The 23,031-nt window shown below is 40.2% G+C and overlaps 1 protein-coding gene across 1 annotated transcript in view; it reads right to left on the bottom strand.

Moving 5' to 3' along the window:
• LOC138971237 (DNA polymerase delta catalytic subunit-like) overlaps positions 1–23,031 on the bottom strand; it is a 66,850-nt gene that overhangs the window by 26,605 nt on the left and 17,214 nt on the right. The window contains exons 13-16 of the mRNA XM_070343928.1: positions 22,817–23,008; positions 19,933–20,021; positions 18,707–18,823; positions 18,274–18,387 (exon numbers count right to left, since the gene is read on the bottom strand). Of these exons, the coding sequence (XP_070200029.1) occupies positions 18,274–18,387; positions 18,707–18,823; positions 19,933–20,021; positions 22,817–23,008 (512 nt within the window). The remainder of the gene's footprint in view (positions 1–18,273; positions 18,388–18,706; positions 18,824–19,932; positions 20,022–22,816; positions 23,009–23,031) is intronic.

The following is a 23,031-nucleotide window of genomic DNA, read 5'->3' as shown; positions in this document are numbered from 1 at the left end:
GGACATTTCTAGTTCCTCTTCAGAACTAGAGGTGTTTTTATTCTCGGAGTCAAGTTCCTCTTCATTCTCCGAGTGAGCGAAGGCGACTGCATAATTTGCAGAACTTGCCACAGGAATGAAGCTTTCTACAATTTCTGCAAATTCTACAGTGGCCTTCACTCCATCGGAGATGTCATAATGTCTGTCAGACGTACCGATGGTATGGTCCATGTGACGCGCGACTCTTCTTTGTGTTTCTCTCGGCATATCAGCGTCTCTGGTTAGAGTCACCCAAGACTTTCTGATGATACTGCAGGTGACATTTGGTACAGTCTCACCATGGACAGCGCCAAAATGTTCAAAGGCATTTTGAAGAAACTTGTTGATGTCACTCGTTTCTGCAAAACTGCCATCTTCTTTGCAAAAGATTTGGTTCGAATCTGACTGAGGTTTCACGTACTTGATGTAGTCGCATAGGAGTTGAAAGTTGTCTGCATTGAATTGCACTCCTGCCGGGCCTGATGTGTTGTACGTTTTCCCATCATCAATCTGGACAACCTTTCTCTCCCCTTTGGTACTAGCATTATCTACATGTGTAGTGGTCATGTCTGACAAAATTCCTGTTCTTTTTGAATTGGTGAAAGCTGTCTGAAGAAGAAGATGGTTTCGTATCTTCTTAAAATTGTCGGCTGTTTTGTTTTGTTTCCATTCTTGAATCGCTTTTCTTGCCAGCTGTTTGTTTAGGTACGTTTCCATCGTTTCACGCGGGATCAGTAAACTTCGCCCCTTATGCTTCCGTCTTTGCAGTTCCTCGGCTACAAACTTGTTTATTGTTTTCATGATGCCCGAGAAGACAGTTTGCATGCCTGCAGTGTCAATCTGAGAGTGTGGGTAGCACACTTCAATGAATTTCATGAAGTGTCCTAGTGCAATCATGAAATTTTTGACTGTGCCCCATGTCCTATCTTCTTTCAATTTCTCAAGGATGCTTTTTTCTCCATTTTGTTTACGACCAATCATCTTAAGAGCCTTCAGGCTCTCAATGACGAAGCTATCACTCTTCCAGATTTCTTGAAGGACGGTCTTAACCATGTTTTGCACCCTCTTATTTTGGTTTTCTTTCTTTTTCAACTTTCGGGGGTGCAAGGAAGGTAACACATAACTCCCCCCTTCAAGAGAACTGTACCAGTCATAGAACTCTTTGGAAATGCTGTCTGCCGTGTGCAAACCACGTCTTGGTGGCACTGGCCCGACTGGAATGGTTTTATCAGTGTCTACTCTTTCGCAAAGCTTAGCCATTGCCAAAGCTTCCCTCTTACAAGAAATATTGTGCGATTTTGACATTAAGTGTTTCTCAGGTCTTGTACCTGTCCACTCACATCCTGGTTGTACACAACGAAAGCGGTGATAAGACCTCTTTCTCGGTTCACGCGAGTCTGAAATGATCTGCTTTACTTCAGGTTGAGTCATATCCTTGTGACAATTTCGGAAATGTTTCCAAAGATCAACAGTTTTCCCTTTACAGTCTTTGACTGGACAATCAAACCGCTTCCTTGCATTTGCGGCCGTTTGCTTTCTGCTCCGACATCCTGTTTGTCCTTGCTTTCTGCTCCGACATCCTGTTTGTCGTTTCTGACGGGGCTCCGATTGGCTCTGACGCAAACAAGGAGGAAGAGCTGGCTCAGACTGGCTCCGAGAAGAACATGGGTGAAGCCCTGGCTTCAACAGACTCCCAGCTGAAGGGCAACATTCTGCAAAAAGTCCACATGGCAAATGAGATTAAATTGAAAAATTAAATAAGAATAATTCATAATTTTGAGGTTTATTATACGAGCAATTTCCCTAGTATTGAGCACAAAGCAGAGGGCTTTAACTAACACGCACACTCACGTGGTGTCACACACACAGTATGAAAGTCAGTCAGTCATTATGGACCAAGACTACCAGGCACAGCGAAGCAGGAAACTGTGACATGGAATTCTTGGCTGTTGTTTTACAGTGGGACTGCCTTGCCCAAGATACAGCCCCACTCTCTCGACCAAGAGGGCCATAGGACAGCCAGCGTTGAGGATGGTCCTCAAAGGCTAACCCTGCAAGCACCTCCTTCGAGTTGAGTCATAGTCAATCACAAGAGACTAAGCTGTTTAATGAAATCCCATCATGGTAATGCTGAAATCAGTTTTAGCTTTCTCGTTACTCTTGGCCAATGCTCCATGCTGATGCCAAACATTTGATAACAGCACACAAAGCACACGGCCACACAATACACAACAAGACGAATACATTACCTAACATCCACGTGGTGCGAAAGTTAAAGCCTCACTATTTGGAAAGTCTGAAATTGAAATTAAGATTTTATTATTTAATTTTGCCGATGAACTGAACAATTACATTTTTAAATGGTGGAGAAAAGTCGGGTAGGACCCGGAGGAAAACCACCAACGGCGGGTTTTTATGAACAGGGACAGAACTTTTCAATGCGGGTAGGTGCAAGTGCCACCGGGCACTGAGTTGCGTCCTCATTGTCTAATGGGGCAAGAATGGAAGTGAGGAGCGGATCAAAGTCACAGGGGAGGGTACCTGCGACTTGAGTTTTGACCTGGAACCCAGGCAAAAATCTCAAGAGATTGACCCATCTCGCTCAGTGGCGATATCACGCGGTAAACCACTAAAAGCGTAAATCTCACTGGTGTGTCTGGCCGAAGTCAGAGCAACCTGGAAAGAATTTCTAAGAGTGAGCAATTTGAAAGTCAAACTGCCTGCCTCTCAAAAAGTCCAACACCAGAAAGATGTCCCAATTTGGAACACGCCTGGGACTCAGTCGCATTAGCCAAAATACCCTTTGCCAGAGAAGGGAGACAGGACGAGCGGTTTTCCTCCGGGTCCTACCCAGTTTGGACTGGAGTTCCATTATGTCCCTACTGGCCTGGGTTCGGGTCGGGTCAGAGATATTTGAGAGGTGAACAGTTTAGTCGCTGTTCATAAAAATCCTGCAGTCTGTGGTTTTCCTCTGGGTCCTACCCGGTTTTCCTCCACCATTTCAAAATGTAATTGTTTCAGTTCTTCGGCAAAATAAAAAATAATTACCTAATTTCAATTCAGTGGTGTTCCCATGAATTTGGGTTTGCAGGTCAAATGACCACATCTTCAAACAGGAAGAGCAAACGCTCGATCGAGTCACTTTCGACGCTGAAAAAGGCTATTATATATAGATCGACAAAATAGAATTCAAAGCGTAGAGTTCATTTGGGGTCACAATCACAGAAAATGTGAGCTCAGTCCCTTTGTTTGTTTTCGAGAAAAGCCCAACGTTAAGTTGTGTATTGACAAACAGAAAAGGCTAGTTATCTCCCCTGTTTTTCCAACGTTGTCCCTAAAAACCTACAAGTGTTAATAATTAGAGGTAAAAAATAATCCCACAAAGTTTGAAGCAAATCCGAAGAATAGTTTCAGAGATAAAAAAAAATTCTAATTTTTCCTACGAGGCTGCCCTGTGACCTTGAAAAAAGTCAAAGGTCACCAAAATCTAGACCTCAATGGGGGTCAGGATCACTCAAACTTTGAACTCGGTCACTTTTATAGTTTCCGAGAAAAGCCCATTGTTAAGTTTTGTGTTAACGAACAGAAAGGCAAGGTAGATCCCCTGTTTTTCCTACGACGTTCGTAAAAAGCTTCAGATGGTCATAATTTGATGTAAAGAACAAGAAGAGCAAACGCTCAAACAACTCTTATTCAAAATTACTATTTTGATGACGCCCTGTGACCTTGAATAAAGGTCAAGGTCATTCATATTTTGCATAATTGTCAAGATCAATACAGGGCATATTCCTGCCAAGTTTAAAAGATTTTGGTTCCAAAACTTCTGAGAAAGGCCTAATGTTAAAGTTTCAGAGGTGGGTAGAAGACCCGAGTTATTGCCCTTGTTTTCTTGCTGACCAAGTATGGACGTGACTGGTTTGATGTGATGATCAGTAATCCTAGAAAGTTTGATGTAATTCTGATGAACAGTCTCTGAGATACAGAATTTCAAATTTTTACCTTCGAAGCGGCCCCATGACCTTGAAAATAGCTCAAGGTCATTCATATTCAGCAAAGTTGTAAAGATCAATACAGGGCATATTCCTGCCAAATTTGAAAGATTTTGGTTTCATAGCTTCCGAGAAAAGCCCAACGTTAAAGATTGAAGAGGTGGGCGGAAAAGCGGAGTTACTGCCCTTGTTTTTTCGCTGACGATGAAAAATAAAGTATGGATGTGATTGGTTTGATGGGATGAGTAGGCTAATCCTATAAAGTTTGATGCAATTCTGATGAATAGTCTCCGAGATACAGAACATCGTTTTTTTTCTTCGAAGCTGCACTGTGACCTTGAAAAAGGTCATCTAATCAGAGATGAAACCGTAGAGCTCAATGAGGGTCATCATCACATAAAGTTTGAAACATGTGGCTTATATAGTTTCCGAGTAAAGTCCAATGTTAAAGTTTTGACACAGACGCCGGATGGCCAGACATACACAGATAGACTCTTTATGATTCTCATAAGAGTCAATAATCCTGAAAAGTTTGAAGCAAATCTGATAAATAGTTTCAGAGATATGAAATTTCCCATTTTTCCTTCGAGGCTGCCCTGTGACCTTGAAAAAGGTCAACGGTCAACAAAACTGATGTCAAAGCGTAGAGCTCATTAGGGGTCACGATCAAACAAAATTTGAGCTCCGTCACTTTTATAGTTTCCGAGAAAAGTCCAACGTTAAGGTGGTGTCCATGCCGGCCGGACAGACTAACACTGACCGATTACATAGTCACTTTTTACTCAAGTGACTCAAAAATAGATTGCACCATACATAACACAAAGACTTACGTTTTTTCCTTCTTTTCTTGGTGCTGAGTTTCTCCCTGTCACTGACATCTTCAGAAGAAGAAGAACTGGAACAGCGCCCACGTTTTCTTTTTTTCTGAAATAAATTGAACAAACGTTTGAAGGAATAAAACGAGGCGACTGCAGGCTGGAGAATAACTATGATTAAATACAAAGGTGCAGAACCAGCAAGACAAATGCCATGGGTTTGTTTGTTCCATGTTTCTATTTCATTTTTTTTATTTAGAGACTTTGAAGTTGAAACTTTGTCTCAACGTCTGTGTTGTCATTCGTCCTGCTGGTAAGTCCATTGATGAGGCAATACCAGTTCGGCCTGAGACTTTGGCAAGCGGTCTGCCGGAGTCACTGTACAAAGAACAGTTAGAAATGTGCAACCAGAACGCACAACCTTTGTGACATCAATGTTGAATTGAGGGATTTTTCCCTCTTGTGATCATTATTCTAAAATGGTCACCAGTCGATTTGAAACATACTTTGCACACCCAACTGGTCAAATATAAATTGTTTTGATCTTAGGTTACTCAGTTTCTAAAACGGCAGCATAAATTCATCTTAGGAAGAGGAAGAGGAAATAAAAAGAAGAAAGAACAGAAGATGAAATGTAGCAATGTGTTTCGAGACAGCGTTGCTGATCTCCAATTACCATCCAACTTTTGTTTTAATTTGAGAAAGTTGAGAGGCTGTCCTGATATTTGTATTGGATGGACATTTACGATTATTATCAAATATTTGTGTTCTGAGCAACAGGGTTTTGAGAAATAAGATCGTCAGCCGCTTGCTTTAATTGTTTTTCAAGAACCACAAACCGAGCATTATTTGGTTAACAGTGGAGCTAAATGCATTCTGCAATATTTACTTCCACCCATGACGATCATTTGCAGCACAACAAATGAGCCACAATGAACGAAATAGAGGATTTAGTCTTCAAGTCCGGGAGCACTAAACTCATGTTGTCTGCCATGATATACAGACGGGCGTCACTTCCCCATCAAAAACATGTCAATGATTCGATAATCGAGGGAAAAGTACCCTCGATGCAAATAATTTAGTTTTTTTGACGGAAAATGAGAACCAATGATTTCAATTGATAATAACATCTGAATTGTGAACAGTAACAATTTAATTTCTTGCGAGTTCTGGTTGTTTTATAGCACAGTACTGATTAGGTACAAAAAAGACCCCTGCCATTGTACTGCTTTAAAGCTTCTCTCCCCTCCGGCATTTTCAATTTTTTTTGTGTGACGAGTTCAGCCTCCAAAATAATATGGAGTATGAACTGTACCCAAACTAAGACATACCTAAAAGGATTTACTCAAATATACCCCGTAACTATGGTAAACAGTCAGTCGAAGATGAGGATTGACGGTGTCAATCTCAAATGCATGAATCGCCCTTTTTGGTTCTTACTATTATGTGAAGAGCGCAGCGATTCTGGCCATTTTAGTTGAACATATTGATTTGGAGTTGTTTAGTTCAGTGTATTGTTCAGCTTTCGTAGAACACATTTCTGAGATGCACCTGGCCACGCGTTTCTTCCACAACACATATGACGTCATTTGCTAGACCTACGTCAAGGTCGTGTCGTCATTCTCCTTTTCCGAAAGAAGACACTCAATGATAGGCGTTCTTTTTCGTTCTAGCGTCAAACTGATGAGCTTTTGTGTTGATCGCTGGTAACAGGAATGACTGAATTATATAGAATTATGTGGTATTTGGCCCGACAATGTTTTGAACAGGAGTGTTCCAGGCCCAGTTTCGGACATAAGTGAATGCAGATCAAACAGGAAGAGGTAGGAGCCATTTTGTTGAATTTAACCCAGTGCAGACCTGCCTACCCCCTAAAGTTTGCTTGAGTAGTCTGGGGGCCAAAATGAGTAGTTTTACAGCCAAATGTGTAGTTTTGGAACCGCATTCACACCAACTAAGATAACTTATGTACTTTTGCCGCGAACATGCACAAGGGCACTGTCCAAGTTAACTGCCCGCGAAAAGTACGACGCCAACCGTTTATTGAGCCCATTCCACACTCGCGTACGCTGTTGCTTTCTGAACGCAGTGTGTGCAAACGACGCCTCGGAAAATAAATCGGGAAGCCAAAACCTGGATCGGACTGGGCGACTCGTCATCGCTTTCGTAGAACAAAGAAAGCAAATGGTCGCCGATTTCGTAGTTTGGCGGACAAAAACTACGTAGTCTTGACCAAAATGTGTAGTTACGTAGTTTTTGATTTAAATACGTAGTTTTCTATGGTCAAATCGTAGTGTAGGCAGGTCTAATTTCAGCCAATGAGTGTTTATTGCTAGAATGGCCAGAATCGCTGCTATCTTCACATATAACGCTAACCGTCAAAACACTTAGATCTGCCTATTTTTTGTTTTTCTTTTGCACATAAATGTTATCTGACCTCCTGAGTCTGATTTTATTACTTTGGGGGCGATTTGGTATTGGGCCTTTAAGGAGAACACTTATTTTATTTCTTTTAAAAGCATAAATAGCAGTTTACCTTGGGTGGTTTCCATTCTTCTTCTTCTTCGTCAAAGATGTCATCTGTTGAAAAAAAAAATCATTTGAACAAAATCAGACAAAACATTATCAAACGAGACAAAAATCAAGAAAAAAGGGAGAAAAACAAAGCTGACTGACCCTATTTTCGGGGGCCATAAAACCCTATTTTTTTTACCAACAAATCACAGTTGTTCCTCCCTTAACTAATTTTTGGGAAGTATGAACAAGAAAATAAGGAGTCGTCTTGGACAATGGCTGATACATTAGTTATTAACCAATCAGATAAAAAAAAAAAAAACAATATCAAATAAATGGCTTCGGAAAAGGCCTTTTCACTCGACATTTTGAAGTCGATTTTGCAAATGTTGATTGAAACCAAGTGCAGTCGCCAAGTTGGCCAGCGACTTTTCAGCAAGCAAAAAGGTATAGTTATCACTGACAACCAATCCCGACAGGGTTGCCACAATGTTGCGATTTATGAAGTTCAATAAAAGTTCACTTTCATTGAGATCGTTATATCATAAAAAATAATGCAATAGTCCTCTTTTTCTCGTGTCGAAAAATAAGAATGAAATACAAAGTCGAAACGGTATCGCCTCAAATCTCAATAGCTTAACGAGATTCTCAGTTGACCAATATGTTTTGCTCAACGAAGTTTGAACGCATACAAAGTTTGTTATAAATGTGATTAGATAGATAGGGTAGGTTTATAACGGTTCGAGGACTACGAAGAGCCTTTCTCAGACCTGAATAAATGTGATTAATAACAGAAAATATGCACACATGGGTTCCAAAAATATGCTTGTTTCATACACATTTTATTTGATGTTTTTCTTTTCCGAGCACAGTACTTTTTGTTCTTTCTGTTTTGGGGAATACATCCTTATTTTGGCGAGTGATTTTCTCATGCTGCTCACCAAAATGTCTAGTGCGAAAAAGGAATTTGATAAGCTCTGCAAATTTGCTGCAATAATTACTGTAGGAAAGGTTTAGAGTGGTCGTAAGTTAAATAACAGTTAAAACTTACCAGCACCAGAGGCCGGAGACCCGAATCTGCTAGCTGGAGATCGTGACCCTGACCTTGCCGGAGAACCCGACATGCTTTTGGCGCTCCGAGATGGAGAGACTGACCGACTTCTCATCCGTGCTGGGGATCCCGACCCGCTGCCAAAACTTTCCGTGGGTGAGGGAGATTGACTTTGGGTATCAGGGGCCGGGCTGGCCTGTCTGTGTCCTATGATTGAGCCTGAGGTGAACACACGACAGTTGCAATCTCGGAGAAGCCATTTTCAGATAGAGCGGAAACACATAAAATCTTCTTGCATCATAACAAAATGCCTACATTAAACATGAGACAAAAAGCCTTGGGCAGAGATTTCGCAAACCAAACATACACAGGTAAATTAGAAGAAAAAAACCCAGGCAATGTAACCAGGGCCAGTAGACAAAAGATTTTGAATTTTAAATACAAAAACAAGCTCTGAAAACTTTTTGAACTATGAAGTACGTAAAGCACCCCCCTCAAAAAAGACGAAATCAATAACAAGAAAAAGATTCTGACAACAAACCAAACAGTTTTTTTTTTCAAAACCTGAAGTCCGACTAGAACCGTAAGAGTCTCGCACCCATGGATAATAGTTAAAACTTACCAGCACCAGAGGCCGGAGACTCGAATCTGCTAGCTGGAGATCGTGACCCTGACCTTGCCGGAGAACCCGACATGCTTTTGGCGCTCTGAGATGGAGAGACTGACCGACTTCTCATCCGTGCTGGGGATCCCGACCCGCTGCCAAAACTTTCCGTGGGTGAGGGAGATTGACTTTGGGTATCAGGGGCCGGGCTGGCCGGTCTGTGTCCTATGATTGAGCCTGAGGTGAACACACGACAGTTGCAATCTCGGAGAAGCCATTTTCAGATAGAGCGGAAACACATAAAATCTTCTTGCATCATAACAAAATGCCTACATTAAACATGAGAGACAAAAAGCCTTGGGCAGAGATTTCGCAAACCAAACATACACAGGTAAATTAGAAGAAAAAAACCCAGGCAATGTAACCAGGGCCAGTAGACAAAAGATTTTGAATTTTAAATACAAAAACAAGCTCTGAAAACTTTTTGAACTATGAAGTACGTAAAGCACCCCCCTCAAAAAAGACGAAATCAATAACAAGAAAAAGATTCTGACAACAAACCAAACAGTTTTTTTTTTCAAAACCTGAAGTCCGACTAGAACCGTAAGAGTCTCGCACCCATGGATAATAGTTAAAACTTACCAGCACCAGAGGCCGGAGACCCGAATCTGCTAGCTGGAGATCGTGACCCTGACCTTGCCGGAGAACCCGACATGCTTTTGGCGCTCCGAGATGGAGAGACTGACCGACTTCTCATCCGTGCTGGGGATCCCGACCCGCTGCCAAAACTTTCCGTGGGTGAGGGAGATTGACTTTGGGTATCAGGGGCCGGGCTGGCCGGTCTGTGTCCTATGATTGAGCCTGAGGTGAACACACGACAGCACAAAATGATAAATACAGTTACATTGACATTTCCCATTGCATTCCTGCACCGAAGTGAGAAATGCAGCCGGAGAAGCCATTTTCAAAGAGAGCGGAAACACAAAGTCTTCTCGCATCATAAAACAAAAAGGGCAAAGCCCATACGACTCACATGCTTGACCTTGACCTTTACATGACCTTGACCTTCAGGGTCAAGGTAAAATAACTAAACGTAGCAATGACATCATACACTAAGAACTGCTTTACACATTTTTCCTACCAAAATACATGTGACCTTGACCCAAGGTCAAGGTCATCCAAGGTCATGCAACACAAAATTGTTAATTCAAGACATAGGAAGTACAATGGTGCTTATTGGCTCTTTCTACCATGAGATATGGTCACTTTTAGTGGTTCACTACCTTATTTTGGTCACATTTCATAAGGGTCAAAGTGACCTTGACCTTGATCATATGTGACCAAATGTGTCTCATGATGAAAGCATAACATGTGCCCCACATAATTTTTAAGTTTGAAATAGTTGTCTTCCATAGTTCAGGGTCAAGGTCACTTCAAAATATGTATACAATCCAACTTTGAAGAGCTCCTGTGACCTTGACCTTGAAGCAAGGTAAACCAAACTGGTATCAAAAGATGAGGCTTACTTTGCCCTATATATCATATATAGGTGAGGTATTGAATCTCAAAAACTTCAGAGAAAATGGGAAAAATGTGAAAAATAGCTGTTTTTTAGACAACATTTATGGCCCCTGCGACCTTGACCTTGAAGCAAGATCAAGATGCTATGTATGTTTTTTGGGGCCTTGTCATCATACACCATCTTGCCAAATTTGGTACTGATAGACTGAATAGTGTCCAAGAAATATCCAACGTTAAAGTTTTCCGGACGGACGGACGGGGGGGACGGACGGACGGACGACTCGGGTGAGTACATAGACTCACTTTTGCTTCGCATGTGAGTCCAAAAAATGACATTCTTCATGAAGTTTTTTTGGTTTTTTTTCAAAATCGGAAATCCGGCTAGAACCAAAAGAGTTGCACCTATGTATACTGTGTTTGTCTTTGATTTGCCCAAAGCTTTCCGCGAATAATGGTTTAATAAAGGCATATTTGTTATAATCCCAAGAACACAGTATGTTTAACAAAAGTATACCTAATATAATCTGACAATAAATAATCTTTTTACTGAAATAATGCAATAGTCCTCTTTTTCTCGTGTTGAAAAATAAGAATGAAATACAAAGTCGAAACGGTATCGCCTCAAATCTCAATAGCTTAACGAGATTTTCAGTTAACCAATATGTTTTGCTCAACGAAGTTTGAACGCATACAAAGTTTGTAATAAATGTGATTAGATAGATAGGGTAGGTTTATAACGGTTCGAGGACTACGAAGAGCCTTTCTCAGACCTGAATAAATGTGATTAATAACAGAAAATATGCACACATGGGTTCCAAAAAAATGCTAGTTTCATACACGTTTTATTTGATGTTTTTCTTTTCCGAGCACAGTACTTTTTGTTCTTTCTGTTTTGGGGAATACATCCTTATTTTGGCGAGTGATTTTCTCATGCTACTCACCAAAATGTCTAGTGGGAAAAAGGAATTTGATAAACTCTGCAAATTTGCTGCAATAATTACTGTAGGAAAGGTTTAGAGTGGTCGTAAGTTAAATAACATATTTGTTATATTCCCAAGAACACAGTATGTTTAGCAAAAGTATTTATCCTACATACGTGAGCGAGACACCCGTGAGATAATAATCGTTCAAATCACACGTGTGTATATCATGTAAATGAGGTCATGTCAAGCAAGTCTGGCAAGGACCTGTTTTTCCACTGCTTATGATGCCAAAGTCACCGAGACAAACGTCATTATAGAAACAAAAATTGCGCTCGCTAATTACCCTCGATGAATCTTTAGAACTAACACGTCACGCCACACTTTCAGAGTGACGTTTCTTTGCTTTGACGTAATAGATTGCACGAGGCTTTAGAAGAGATCGAGGTTCCAGAACAAGCGTCTTCAATTTAGCTGCCTCGACTGCAAGACATTTTCAGTAAAATACATTTAAGTACAGTATGTAGGATAAACAGAATACTACATGGCTTGCTGTGTCGTACCAGATTTACACTCGTTGCTTTTTCAAATAATGAACAGCTCGCTTTCGCTCGCAGTTCAATATTTAAAAAAACAACTCGTGTAAATCTGGTACGACACAGCAAGCCATGTAGTATTCTCTATGTACCTAATATAATCTGACGTGACAACAAATAATCTTTTTACTGAGCCTATGTGCCATTTACCACGTTATCTTTACGAAGAGTCTCGGCGAATGTAGGCCTCTCACGTGCTTTCAATTACGTCATTTTCATTGCGTCATGAGTTATGACGCACAAAGTTTTCATAGCAGCTGACATACTTTCCGGTCACATTCTAAGGAACTAGCAGGGTGCAAAGAGAGGTAATGGTGAATTCTTTGCAACTATACCTTTGTAAGCATGAGTCGCGGGGTAGGTCAGGAGGGAGTGACTCATTAGACTTTAATGTACGGCACATAGAGAACAGTTACTGTAGTAATTCTGAAAAAAGTGTACCTTTCTCTTGAAATTGTATTTCTTCTCGCCTCCGGAATTCTTGGGGATGCTCACAAACGTGAATTTGAAGTTCTGTTTCACCCACAACAACACGTTGCATCTTCAGTTTGAATACAACTGTCATGCTTCTCCGGTTTGGGCCACCGACACATGCAGAGTTGCAGGTCATCTGGAAACAGAAAACATACTTTCAGTTTTCATACTATTCCAACATTCTGTATTTTTCTTCTTGGGGTGCGCCAAACTTCTTCAAAGGAAGAATGAATGAATTATTGATGGTATCGAACCAGGAACACTTCTGTGGGTCATATCATAGTTCATAAAAAGTGAGAACAACGTCAAGAAAAAATATAAATATCAAGATGATAAAAAACATGTTGACATTCAAGAAGGCCTCTTAAACAACATGATTTCACACAACTTAATTTATTACAAAATGTCACCTGCTAGCTCTTCTTCTTCTTAGTTATTCACATATAAATGCTTTATTGACAGACCTAACGCATTTTACCACCACATTGTGTCAACTGTATGTTGACGCAAGTTGCAAAATTTTAGTGGCAGCCCCAAGACAGCTCTGCAATCATAGTCAATACACAATTTTCCAAGACTAATTAGGGAGAACAAAAGAGAGAAAAAAGAATGGCACAATTACCACACAAAACTCACACTATAGATAATCGTAGAAGACGATGCATCTTCGTTTGACCAATGAAGTGGAGCTACTACAGAGTTCTCCTTAGTTTTCGGTCTCGCAATGTGTAATGCATCCTCGTGTAGGCTTTGCAGAAGATGACAAGGTGCAGTTTCATTGCAGCTCCGGTCTTCTTTTACGTGTGTGGGACATCTTCGAACAGCCTGAAATGTTAAGGCATGAATTGTATACAAAAAACACACTGTCATTGGATGAACCTTCACATGTATACCCATGTCCATAAGTTTTAACTTTTTATGTTCAATCGCATACTATTAAATTTATTTTAATTAGTTCTATTTTTTTAGTTGTGATTGGTCAACTGTTTACACTGCTTCATACAAATTACAATGACATTGCATTTAACTGCGTTCCAAAAATGTTTCTTTCTGCTAATACATTAACATCGAACGCAGAAGAAGAAGAAAAAGTTTTAATACATTGATTCACTAAACGTCGTAGAAATTATGGACAAGGCCATATTTTCTATGGTGAAGGGCCTACAGACTTTATTGCTCTGGGGGAAAACCACTCATAAGTCTTTCCAAACTACCCCACTCCCCTCAACACCACCCCCTCTCTCTACACTATGTTGTCAAAAAGTTAAACAGATGTGGGTCGACACACTTCAACTATGATTCACAATCACATCTAATCTAAAATTAGAATACAGACAGTTGGCATGCCTTTGACAGAGTAAAAGTGGGGTACTAATACAAGCAATTACAAGCAACTTACCGAGTCATCATGATCATCAGTGTAACGAAGGAACGCTTGCACACTACATCCAGGCAGTGGGTTGGAAACATGAAATTTCACAGGGAAGGGCGCTCTCCTCTTGGTGTACACCTTGTGTAATTTTGAGGAATACTGTAAAAATGAAAAAAATAAAGATTTGTACTTTTCAAACCATATTAGACTGGTACAAAATTTCATGAAACTGTCATTAGGCCAACACTTTTTTATGAACAATGTTTCTGGTAACATAGCTGAAAAAAAGTAGGGTAGGTAGATGGGATAGTGTTCATTTTTGTCTCGTTCGGGTAGTTTGTCAGATTTTGTTGGTCGGCCTATAATATTTATCTATTTACTTTTTTAATGTTGTTATTTTGCAGAATACATTTGTAAACAATTATATTTTCGTGAGGATTCCATGATTATGATTAACTGCGGGACTGACGGATGTTCTCAGTCTTGTAGTTTCTGCTTTTAGAAAATGTATTTTGTGTTTTAATTACTATTGCTTAAATAAGGTTCCAAGATAGGTTTTTTTTAGTAATATGTTTGCCAGTGTGCAAAGTTCACAGTCAAAAAATATATTTTCTGTCACGAAAACATCTGAAGCACTTCACTTCAGTTCACAGATTATCATTAAAACACGCGTAGCCATCAATACACGATGTTGGTAATCTTGAACTTTAGCGTGTTAAATTCATAGCTCAGAATCCAGTGACATTCTTTACTTATTTTTGATACAAGTCCATGTAAGCAAGCCAAAGAACATGTGTCGTGAAATTAATTGACGGATTGAGCTTCAAACTTTAAGCATAATTAATTAATTTGGTTGTTCAATCGACGAAAATGCACCGAAAATGGCGTACGTTGTCAACCATGGGACATCATTTACACAAAAGAGTTGTCTCCCTTGTCTGATCATACGGATAATTCCTTCTTTGACCCATGTAAACAAAATACATTCGTACAGTTCATCGGAGTTCATTCCGTAACTTCAAAGGGATCTAAAATGACTTGTTATGATTACAAGTGCAGGTTCTACAAATTTGGAGACTTTAATGCCTCTGGATTCTGAGCTATGAATTTAACACGCTAAAGTTCAAGATTACCCTTAAACTTACTGTCCAGTCGGTGCTGTTCTGGCAATCGGACAGGTGGCTTGTCCGAAATCCAAACTCCATAATGATTCCAAGCTGCAGCTCACGGCGTCACAACAGTCATCATTCAACATGAACTGAAAAAATCGCTGAACTTGCTTGCTGGCCGCTGCGCTGCTACTAATGACTTCGGTCCTCGCGCTCTCTCTCGCTCTCTGTAGGACTCCCTTATCTAGCTGTTACCATTGTTTCATTCCAGATGCTCTCCTTCACTCATTATCCCCCCCCCCCTGCCCTCCAACCCTCTTCCATTCCCCCCATTCGTTCCCACGGGACTCTGCTATCACTTCCTCCTGCATTACCTCTACACCTCCTCCCCCTCCCCCCCCCTTTTATTGCTGCATATCTGTATCGTTTAAAGGCGAAGATCGGGAGGAATTTTTCTGCGAGTACGAAGATCTCAAATGGAGGGGAGTGGGGGCTGATTAATGGCCTCCAAATGCGCAACTGACACCCACACCCTCTGTGCTTTAATGACAATAAATTCTGATTCTGATTCTGAGTCCCTCGATCCAGCAAGTGTCTCGGGAACTGTTTAGATAAGCAGGAGTATGCTCCGATTGCTGGACCGAGCAAACCATGGCCCATGCGAAGACTGAAATTGGAGACGGCCTGTAAATTAGCCTGTGGGCATTGGAAAGCTGGGTGTTGACAACTAATGATAACAGACTTGGAGGAACGAGTCGCTGTAGCACATAGCAGACATTCTTTCAAAACTGCGGCTTTAAATAGAGTTTATGGTCGCTGACTGCTCCCTCTAAACTCACACTTCAACATGGCGTATCGTATGACGGCTTACTAGTGCCAAAACCTGGGGTTACCCATTATCATGCGATAATTACTAATTAACGCTGTCAGCTACTGTTTTCACTCGTTAGTTACTCATTTTCACGGGATAATTAGTAATTTTCACGGGAAAATGACTAATTTTTAGTTTTGGCACTAGCAATCCGTCAGGAAGTGAGCCAAAACTAAAAATTAGTAATTAATAGGTGAAAGTTAGTAATTTTCCCGGGAAAATTAGTAATTAACACGTGAAAATTGTAATTATCAAGGGAAAATTACTAATTTTCCCTTGATAATTACAATTATGAGGTTTTGGCACTAGTAATCCCTATGACGGCTTACTAGTGCCAAAACCTGAGGTTACCCATTATCACGTGATAATTACGAATTAACGCTGTCAGTTACTGTTTTCACCTGTTAGTTACTCATTTTCATGGGAAAATTACTAATTTTTAGTTTTGGCACTAGCAATCCATCAGGAAGTGAGCCAAAACTAAAAATTAGTAATTAACAGGTGAAAGTTAGTAATTATTCCGGGAAAATTAGTAATTTTCCCGGGAAAATTAGTAATACACACGTGAAAATGGTAATTATCAAGGGAAAATTACTATGTTTCCCTTGATAATTACAATTATGAGGTTTTGGCACTAGTAACCCGTCATAGTCGCCCACGTGCGGTTTATTCAGTGTCACTGAGCATGCGTTCTGTGTCACGGGTTTCTGCGTCGTCTGCTATTCTTTTTTTCAGAGTAGCTCAAGTTATTATATATATATATTCTGTTGTTGTTGGCGCGATAGCGAAATTTGGGAAGACTGGTTTCTCATGCATTCTCAGGGGTTTAGGCTTATATCTCTCACACATATGGAGCGGCGATACCGAATATTTGGCCCAAGGGTGCTTGTGGTCATTATCTCACCACATAAAAAATTGGTGCGAATACCTTTAATAGTTCCAGAGTTATGGGGCAAAAACCACAAAACAGACTGAAATGTGCGTGCCCGCCCGCGTGCTTTTCTGTAATCCTGCTCGCACTGAGTTAGTAAACCAGTGACTAGTAACTTGCCGTAAAAACTGAAGTAATCAAAACCCATAAACTAACCCTAAAACCTAACCGTAACCCCTAAATCTCACAAAAATCGTACAAAAATTGAAGAATTAAAACTTTAAGAAAATGAGCAAATAGAATATATATAAAAAAAAAGTGCAAAATCGCAAATATCTGTGGCTTCTAATCGGAAATTGTCCATCGATCGGCAGTACTATACACACTATTGCTTTTCAGGTTGACGATATCACTGAATAAAAAGTAAATAGTAGATATGGGCTGTTTATTTTGGGTTGTGACTGATGATAAAACTATTTTTCATTTCCCCCGTAAATTCCGCACACACTGTCACTTAAGATAACTACAGAGTTCAATAATAATCATCACAGACGAGCATTTTCTTCACAGCTGCACGAGGCAAAGGGCAAAAGTCAACAGTGTCTTCAAAGTTTGTCAATAACATAAGTGTCACAGAACAAACGATCAATCCCAAATAACATTTCATATGGGTGTTGAACTGTCTCTTAAAACGACTTAGGCACTACCCAAAATTTAAATATGCGAGCAATATTATTTTCACTTTTTTACAAACAAAAGTAGTAGCAAATGACATGATCTAAACGAATGACAGCCATATGTGTCGAGTGAACCTGTTGTGATGTTGACCGAAACTTAAGTTACAAATCAACAATTTCGTGTGTCTAAATTTATCAACATTCATTTTGTAAAAAAAAGTATCAAAAACCATTTTTCTATGTTTGTCTTTTTCTGTGTTTACTTTATACATGTAAAAGACGGCGCATGCCAAGTAGGTAATCATTTTGAGAAACCGTTTGGTTGTAATAACACTTTTTCCTTCGGATTTGACATTCGTTATTTTCCCAGCTCAAATCAACACAAGACGTTGTCAAGACTCACATGTTAAGGCTGACATCTCTCAGAACCGGAAAAAAACCGTGTGTGTAAATTTCAAACTGGTAAATCTTAATCAAATGGACTAATTTGGCGACCATTTTACCCCTTTATCATTAAATTTGCTAATGAGAATCAAAAATGAATTAGTATAGTCGTTAAGTGACATTTATTGGAATGCGATTATTGGAAGCAGATAAGGTCGTTTTATAAAACAAGTTGGATTTTTATACCTATCTTGATATTGTAAAATCACATTTAATCAAAACCTGCATCTAGATTAAAAAAATAGTCTCCGTGTGTGTGCCAAAGCTTAGGTTACATCTTCCACACGCGTCAGATGTATGTGCATGCATAGGTGCGTGCATATAAGTCGTGTATGGACATAGAAAACGGGTACAGCTAGTCCTTAATAAAAGAAAAGGGGGCTGGTGGGGCTGGTGAGTGGTGGGAAGTGTTGGTAAGTTTTCTCACTTTTTCCTGGCACCAAGCAGATCTCCCAGGATTTCCGGCAGGAGACCTTTTCTGACGTTGGCCTTGCAGAACAGATTCCCTGATGGCGTCTTGATGTACTGGTCTATCGTCAACCTGCAAGCAAAACAAGTGTTGCAATCATCCACGCATGACCAAAGTTGATTACAGCTTCAAAATCAATAAACCAAAGTAACAAACAAAGAGAGAGAGAGAGAGAGAGAGAGAGAGAGAGAGAGAGAGAGAGAGAGAGAGAGAGAGAGAGAGAGAGAGAGAGAGAGAGCGAGAGAGAGCGAGAGAGAGGTGGGAAAAGAAAGCAAGCTGGTGTGGTTGTCAAGAAAAACAGAAACACACTCTGACACAGAAAGTCCACATCACTTTTGAAGTAAACTTGTTCACACCTCAATCCAACAAAATAAAAACAATGCTAACGTACCCCTCTTTCTGTATGACCTGTGGGTTGAGCAGAGAGGTGTAGCACAGGTTGTGAGCCATCATGATAGAGGGGTAGAGAGAGGCGAAATCCAGCGTGGCGATGGGCACGTCGTAATATCTGCACACAAACCAAACTCACACTAAAAAGATTTTCTTACTCGCGCACACCATTTAAAGGCACAGTAAGCCTCCCGTAAACCATCACAGATACTGTCAGGCTTTTACACACAGTAAGCCTCCCGTAAACCATCACAGATACTGTCAGGCTTTTACACACAGTAAGCCTCCCGTAAACCATCACAGATACTGTCAGGCTTTTACACACAGTACAAACACCCTTCCATTTGAACGCTCACCAAACGGGAACATCCTAGGTGCCCTCCGTTAAGAGCGAGCAATTTTCAAAGAATTTATTTTTGCGTGGTTTATCTTACCCCTGAGCCATCGTAAACCCGTGTGATCCAGTTTCCCTTTTTCACAATGTAGATATATCTGTACCCACTCATATGGCTCTATCTGACCAGGTACGGATATATCTGTACCCACTCATATGGCTCTATCTGACCTGGTACGGATATATCTGTACCCACTCATATGACTCTATCTGACCAGGAACGGATATATCTGTACCCACTCATATGGCTCTATCTGACCAGGTACGGATATATCTGTACCCACTCATATGGCTCAATCTGACCAGGTATGGATATATCTGTACCCACTCATATGGCTCTATCTGACCAGGTACGGATATATCTGTACCCACTCACATGGCTCTATCTGACCAGGTACGGATATATCTGTATCCACTCATATGGCTCTATCTGACCAGGTACGGATATATCTGTACCCACTCATATGGCTCTATCTGACCAGGTACGGATATATCTGCTCAGACTGTTAGCTTCAGTCGCTTCCTGTAACGTCCATCTAACGCCTGCATTCCAGCGTGTTGATGCACAGTTACTACAATTCTGAGTGACCTGCTGCAGCACAGCTGGTCTCGGCTAAAAAAACCTTGGTCAACATAGTTGGGGTACAAAGTGTCAACATGAACAAGCTACAAACTATCTTTCTCTTCAATTTAAAAACACACAGACAGTTAAGATTAAGTTATAAATAATCTTGTTCAATCTATACCCTTTGCCACAGGCCAAGGCAATAAAACTGTTTAATTCATGTGCTGCTAAACATCAACAAAAACAAAAAGTGAAAGCAGAAACTCACCCTTTCACTGGTTCAATGACGGTAGCACCTTCATATTCATCCCCCGATTCAATCTTCTGAGCAGGTAAGACCAAGTCTTGTTCCTTGGCCTGAAATTGAACAAAATATGTCAAAATATTCCTGTAGTGTCACAAATGTCATTGGTATACCAATATAAAGTTTTCATCTGAATATGTGCAGCAGATATTTCTGATTTTAGACACAATATATATCTGCATTTGTAGGCAAAGACACAAATCACTAACACAAATCACTAACACAAATCACTAATTGCGCAAAAGATAAAATGATAAACATTCAACAAAGAGTACCTTCTTAGAAAGAAACAAGTCGCGTAAGGCGAAATTACTACATTTAGTCAAGCTGTGGAACTCACAGAATGAAACTGAACGTAGTCCGCCGCTAGTGCAAAAGGCAGTGAAAGTGACGAGCCTGTTTGGCGTGGCAGTGGTTGCGCTGTGCTTCATAGTACGCTTTACTGTACCTCTCTTCGTTTTAACTTTAAGAGCGTGTTTTTAATCCAAACATATCATATCTATATTGTAACGGGATGGGCGCGCGAGCTGTTGGCTCTGGTTGTTGATTGTTGTGTGTGTGAATGTTAATGAAGAATAAAGCAAACACAAATGGTTCCAGGTTTCAATGTTCAGATTTATTCATCTGAACAAATTCGTATCGAACTTCAATATATCAGTGTATCGTTCTTTCACATACAAAAATAGGTATGACACATGATGATCTTGTTCTGGACTATCTTCTTTACTGTAGACTGCGATTTCTCCCGTAAATTGGTTCTGATTTCTCTTTTCCCCCTTTCTTCTTGTAGACTGCTATCCCTTCCTAGTCCAGTCTCGAAGAAGCCGCCCCGATTTCTCCTGTCGGATAGCCCCACTTTCTTCTTGTAGACTGCTATCCCTTCCTAGTCCAGTCTCGAAGAAGCCGCCCCGATTTCTCCTGTCGGATAGCCCCACTTTCTTCTTGTAGACTGCTATCCCTTCCTAGTCCAGTCTCGAAGAAGCCGCCCCGATTTCTCCTGTCGGATAGCCCCACTTTCTTCTTGTAGACTACTATCCCTTCCTAGTCCAGTCTCGAAGAAGCATACTAGAACCCCTTCCGTAGAACCCGACTAGAACAACATCGCCTTGGAACAATCGCTAGGAACTTCATAAGCCAAAAGAACACTAGAACATAAGCCCCGATTTCTCCTTTCCCTTGTCTATTTATCCCCTTCCTTGTTTGTTTACCTGTTACCGCTAGCTACCTCTAACGTTTTGATCGTCTATAACGATCTCCCCTGTCTGTCTACGTTACCCCAATACATGTCCTAACAACATAAACAACATACCTTGTCTCTCCTGCCTTTCTTCTTGTTTCGTACCTTTAGCAACGAACCGACACTCTCGATCGTCTTAGAGTCAAGGCGATCGAGGATGTTTGTTTACGTTTCTCTAGGTAACTTCTAACAATGCTCAAACAACCTAGCCTACCGAACTAAATTTCCATTTTACTTTCACTCAATCATCATCCTATCAATAATAAATCAATTCTAAAATGCATAACCATATTTGCATGCACATTTCATTACATAATATTCTCTCATCGTCCTGCTTCGATGAGATCTCGTATAACACCTTCTCAAGTCAAAGCAACCAAAAAGTGTTTGTTTACGTTTCTCTGGGTAACCTCTAACAACACAAACAATTTATCTAACTAAACTAAATCTCTGCTTCCTTTCACTCAATCATTATCTTATCAATAATGAATCAATTCTAGAGTGCATGCAGTAATATTCACATGCACATTTCATAACATAATATTCTTTTATCGTTCTTCTTCGATGAGATCTCGAATAACACGTCATCTAAAATGGCGTCATCGAAAAGAAGATTACGTTCCATTGTGTTCATCTCATAAGAATGCGATCGATACGCACACGATTCCGAATAAAAACTACATAAACTAGTCAGCGAAAGTTTCCTGCTACGAACTGTGCAGTGATTTTCTGGTGAGTACAACCTAACACAGTTAATATCGTAACATTTGTCCACAAGTCTCCCAATCTTTCACTTGTCTCAATGAAGAACACTTTTAGATCTGTATCACATGTTTCTCAGTGTAAAAGTTAGATCCACTAATGTTCAGGTTAAAGTTTCTGGATAATACTAATAGGGCCATCCATTACAATATGTTTTTGGAATCAGGAACCGACAAGGATAAGATGAAATAGTTTTTAAAACGATTTCGGAAATTTAATTTTGATCATAATTTTTATATTTTTAATTTTCAGAGATTGTTTTTAATCCAAATATAACATATGTATATGTTTTTGGAATCAGAAAATGATGAAGAATAAGATGAAATTGTTTTTGGATCGTTTAATAAAAAAATAATTTTAATTACAAGTTTCCGATTTTTAATGACCAAACTCACTCATTAGTTTTTAAGCCACCAAGCTGAAATGCAATACCAAACCCCGGGCTTCGTCGAAGATTGCTTTGCCAAAATTTCAATCAATTTGATTGAAAAATGAGGGTGTGACAGTGCCGCCTCAACTTTTACAAAAAGCCGGATATGACATCATGAAAGGTATTTATCGAAAAAATGAAAAAAATGTCCGGGGATATCATACCCAGGAACTCTCATGTCAAATTTCATAAAGATCGGCCCAGTAGTTTAGTCTGAATTGCTCTACACACACAGACAGACACACACACATACACCACGACCCTCGTCTCGATTCCCCCCTCTATGTTAAAACATTTAGTCAAAACTTGACTAAATGTAAAAAGGGTGTATGTTTCTATTGAGATCTCACACAATATTGCCCTTACAACTATAAAACCACCATGAGCAAACAGAACGACAGCCTTGACCTTCCACTGACCTTGCGCAACAGCTGTGACATGACCTTGATCTGTTGACCCCTGGAGAGGAGACAAGACAGAGGCACCCCTGTGACACGAGCCATCTCCATGTAGTTGATGACACACATCAGTTTCTCCAACAAACGCAGCGGTAAGATAGCGTCCTTCAAACAGTACACTGCAAGACGACGACGGGTCTGGTCGTTTCCATTCTGCATGAATAGGTTGGGTTGTA

The sequence above is a fragment of the Littorina saxatilis genome, linkage group LG7, assembly GCF_037325665.1.
Source record: "Littorina saxatilis isolate snail1 linkage group LG7, US_GU_Lsax_2.0, whole genome shotgun sequence".
Classification (NCBI taxonomy): domain Eukaryota; kingdom Metazoa; phylum Mollusca; class Gastropoda; order Littorinimorpha; family Littorinidae; genus Littorina; species Littorina saxatilis.
The sequence above is the reverse complement of the archived record's forward strand: the minus strand, read 5'-3'. Positions and strand labels throughout refer to the sequence as shown.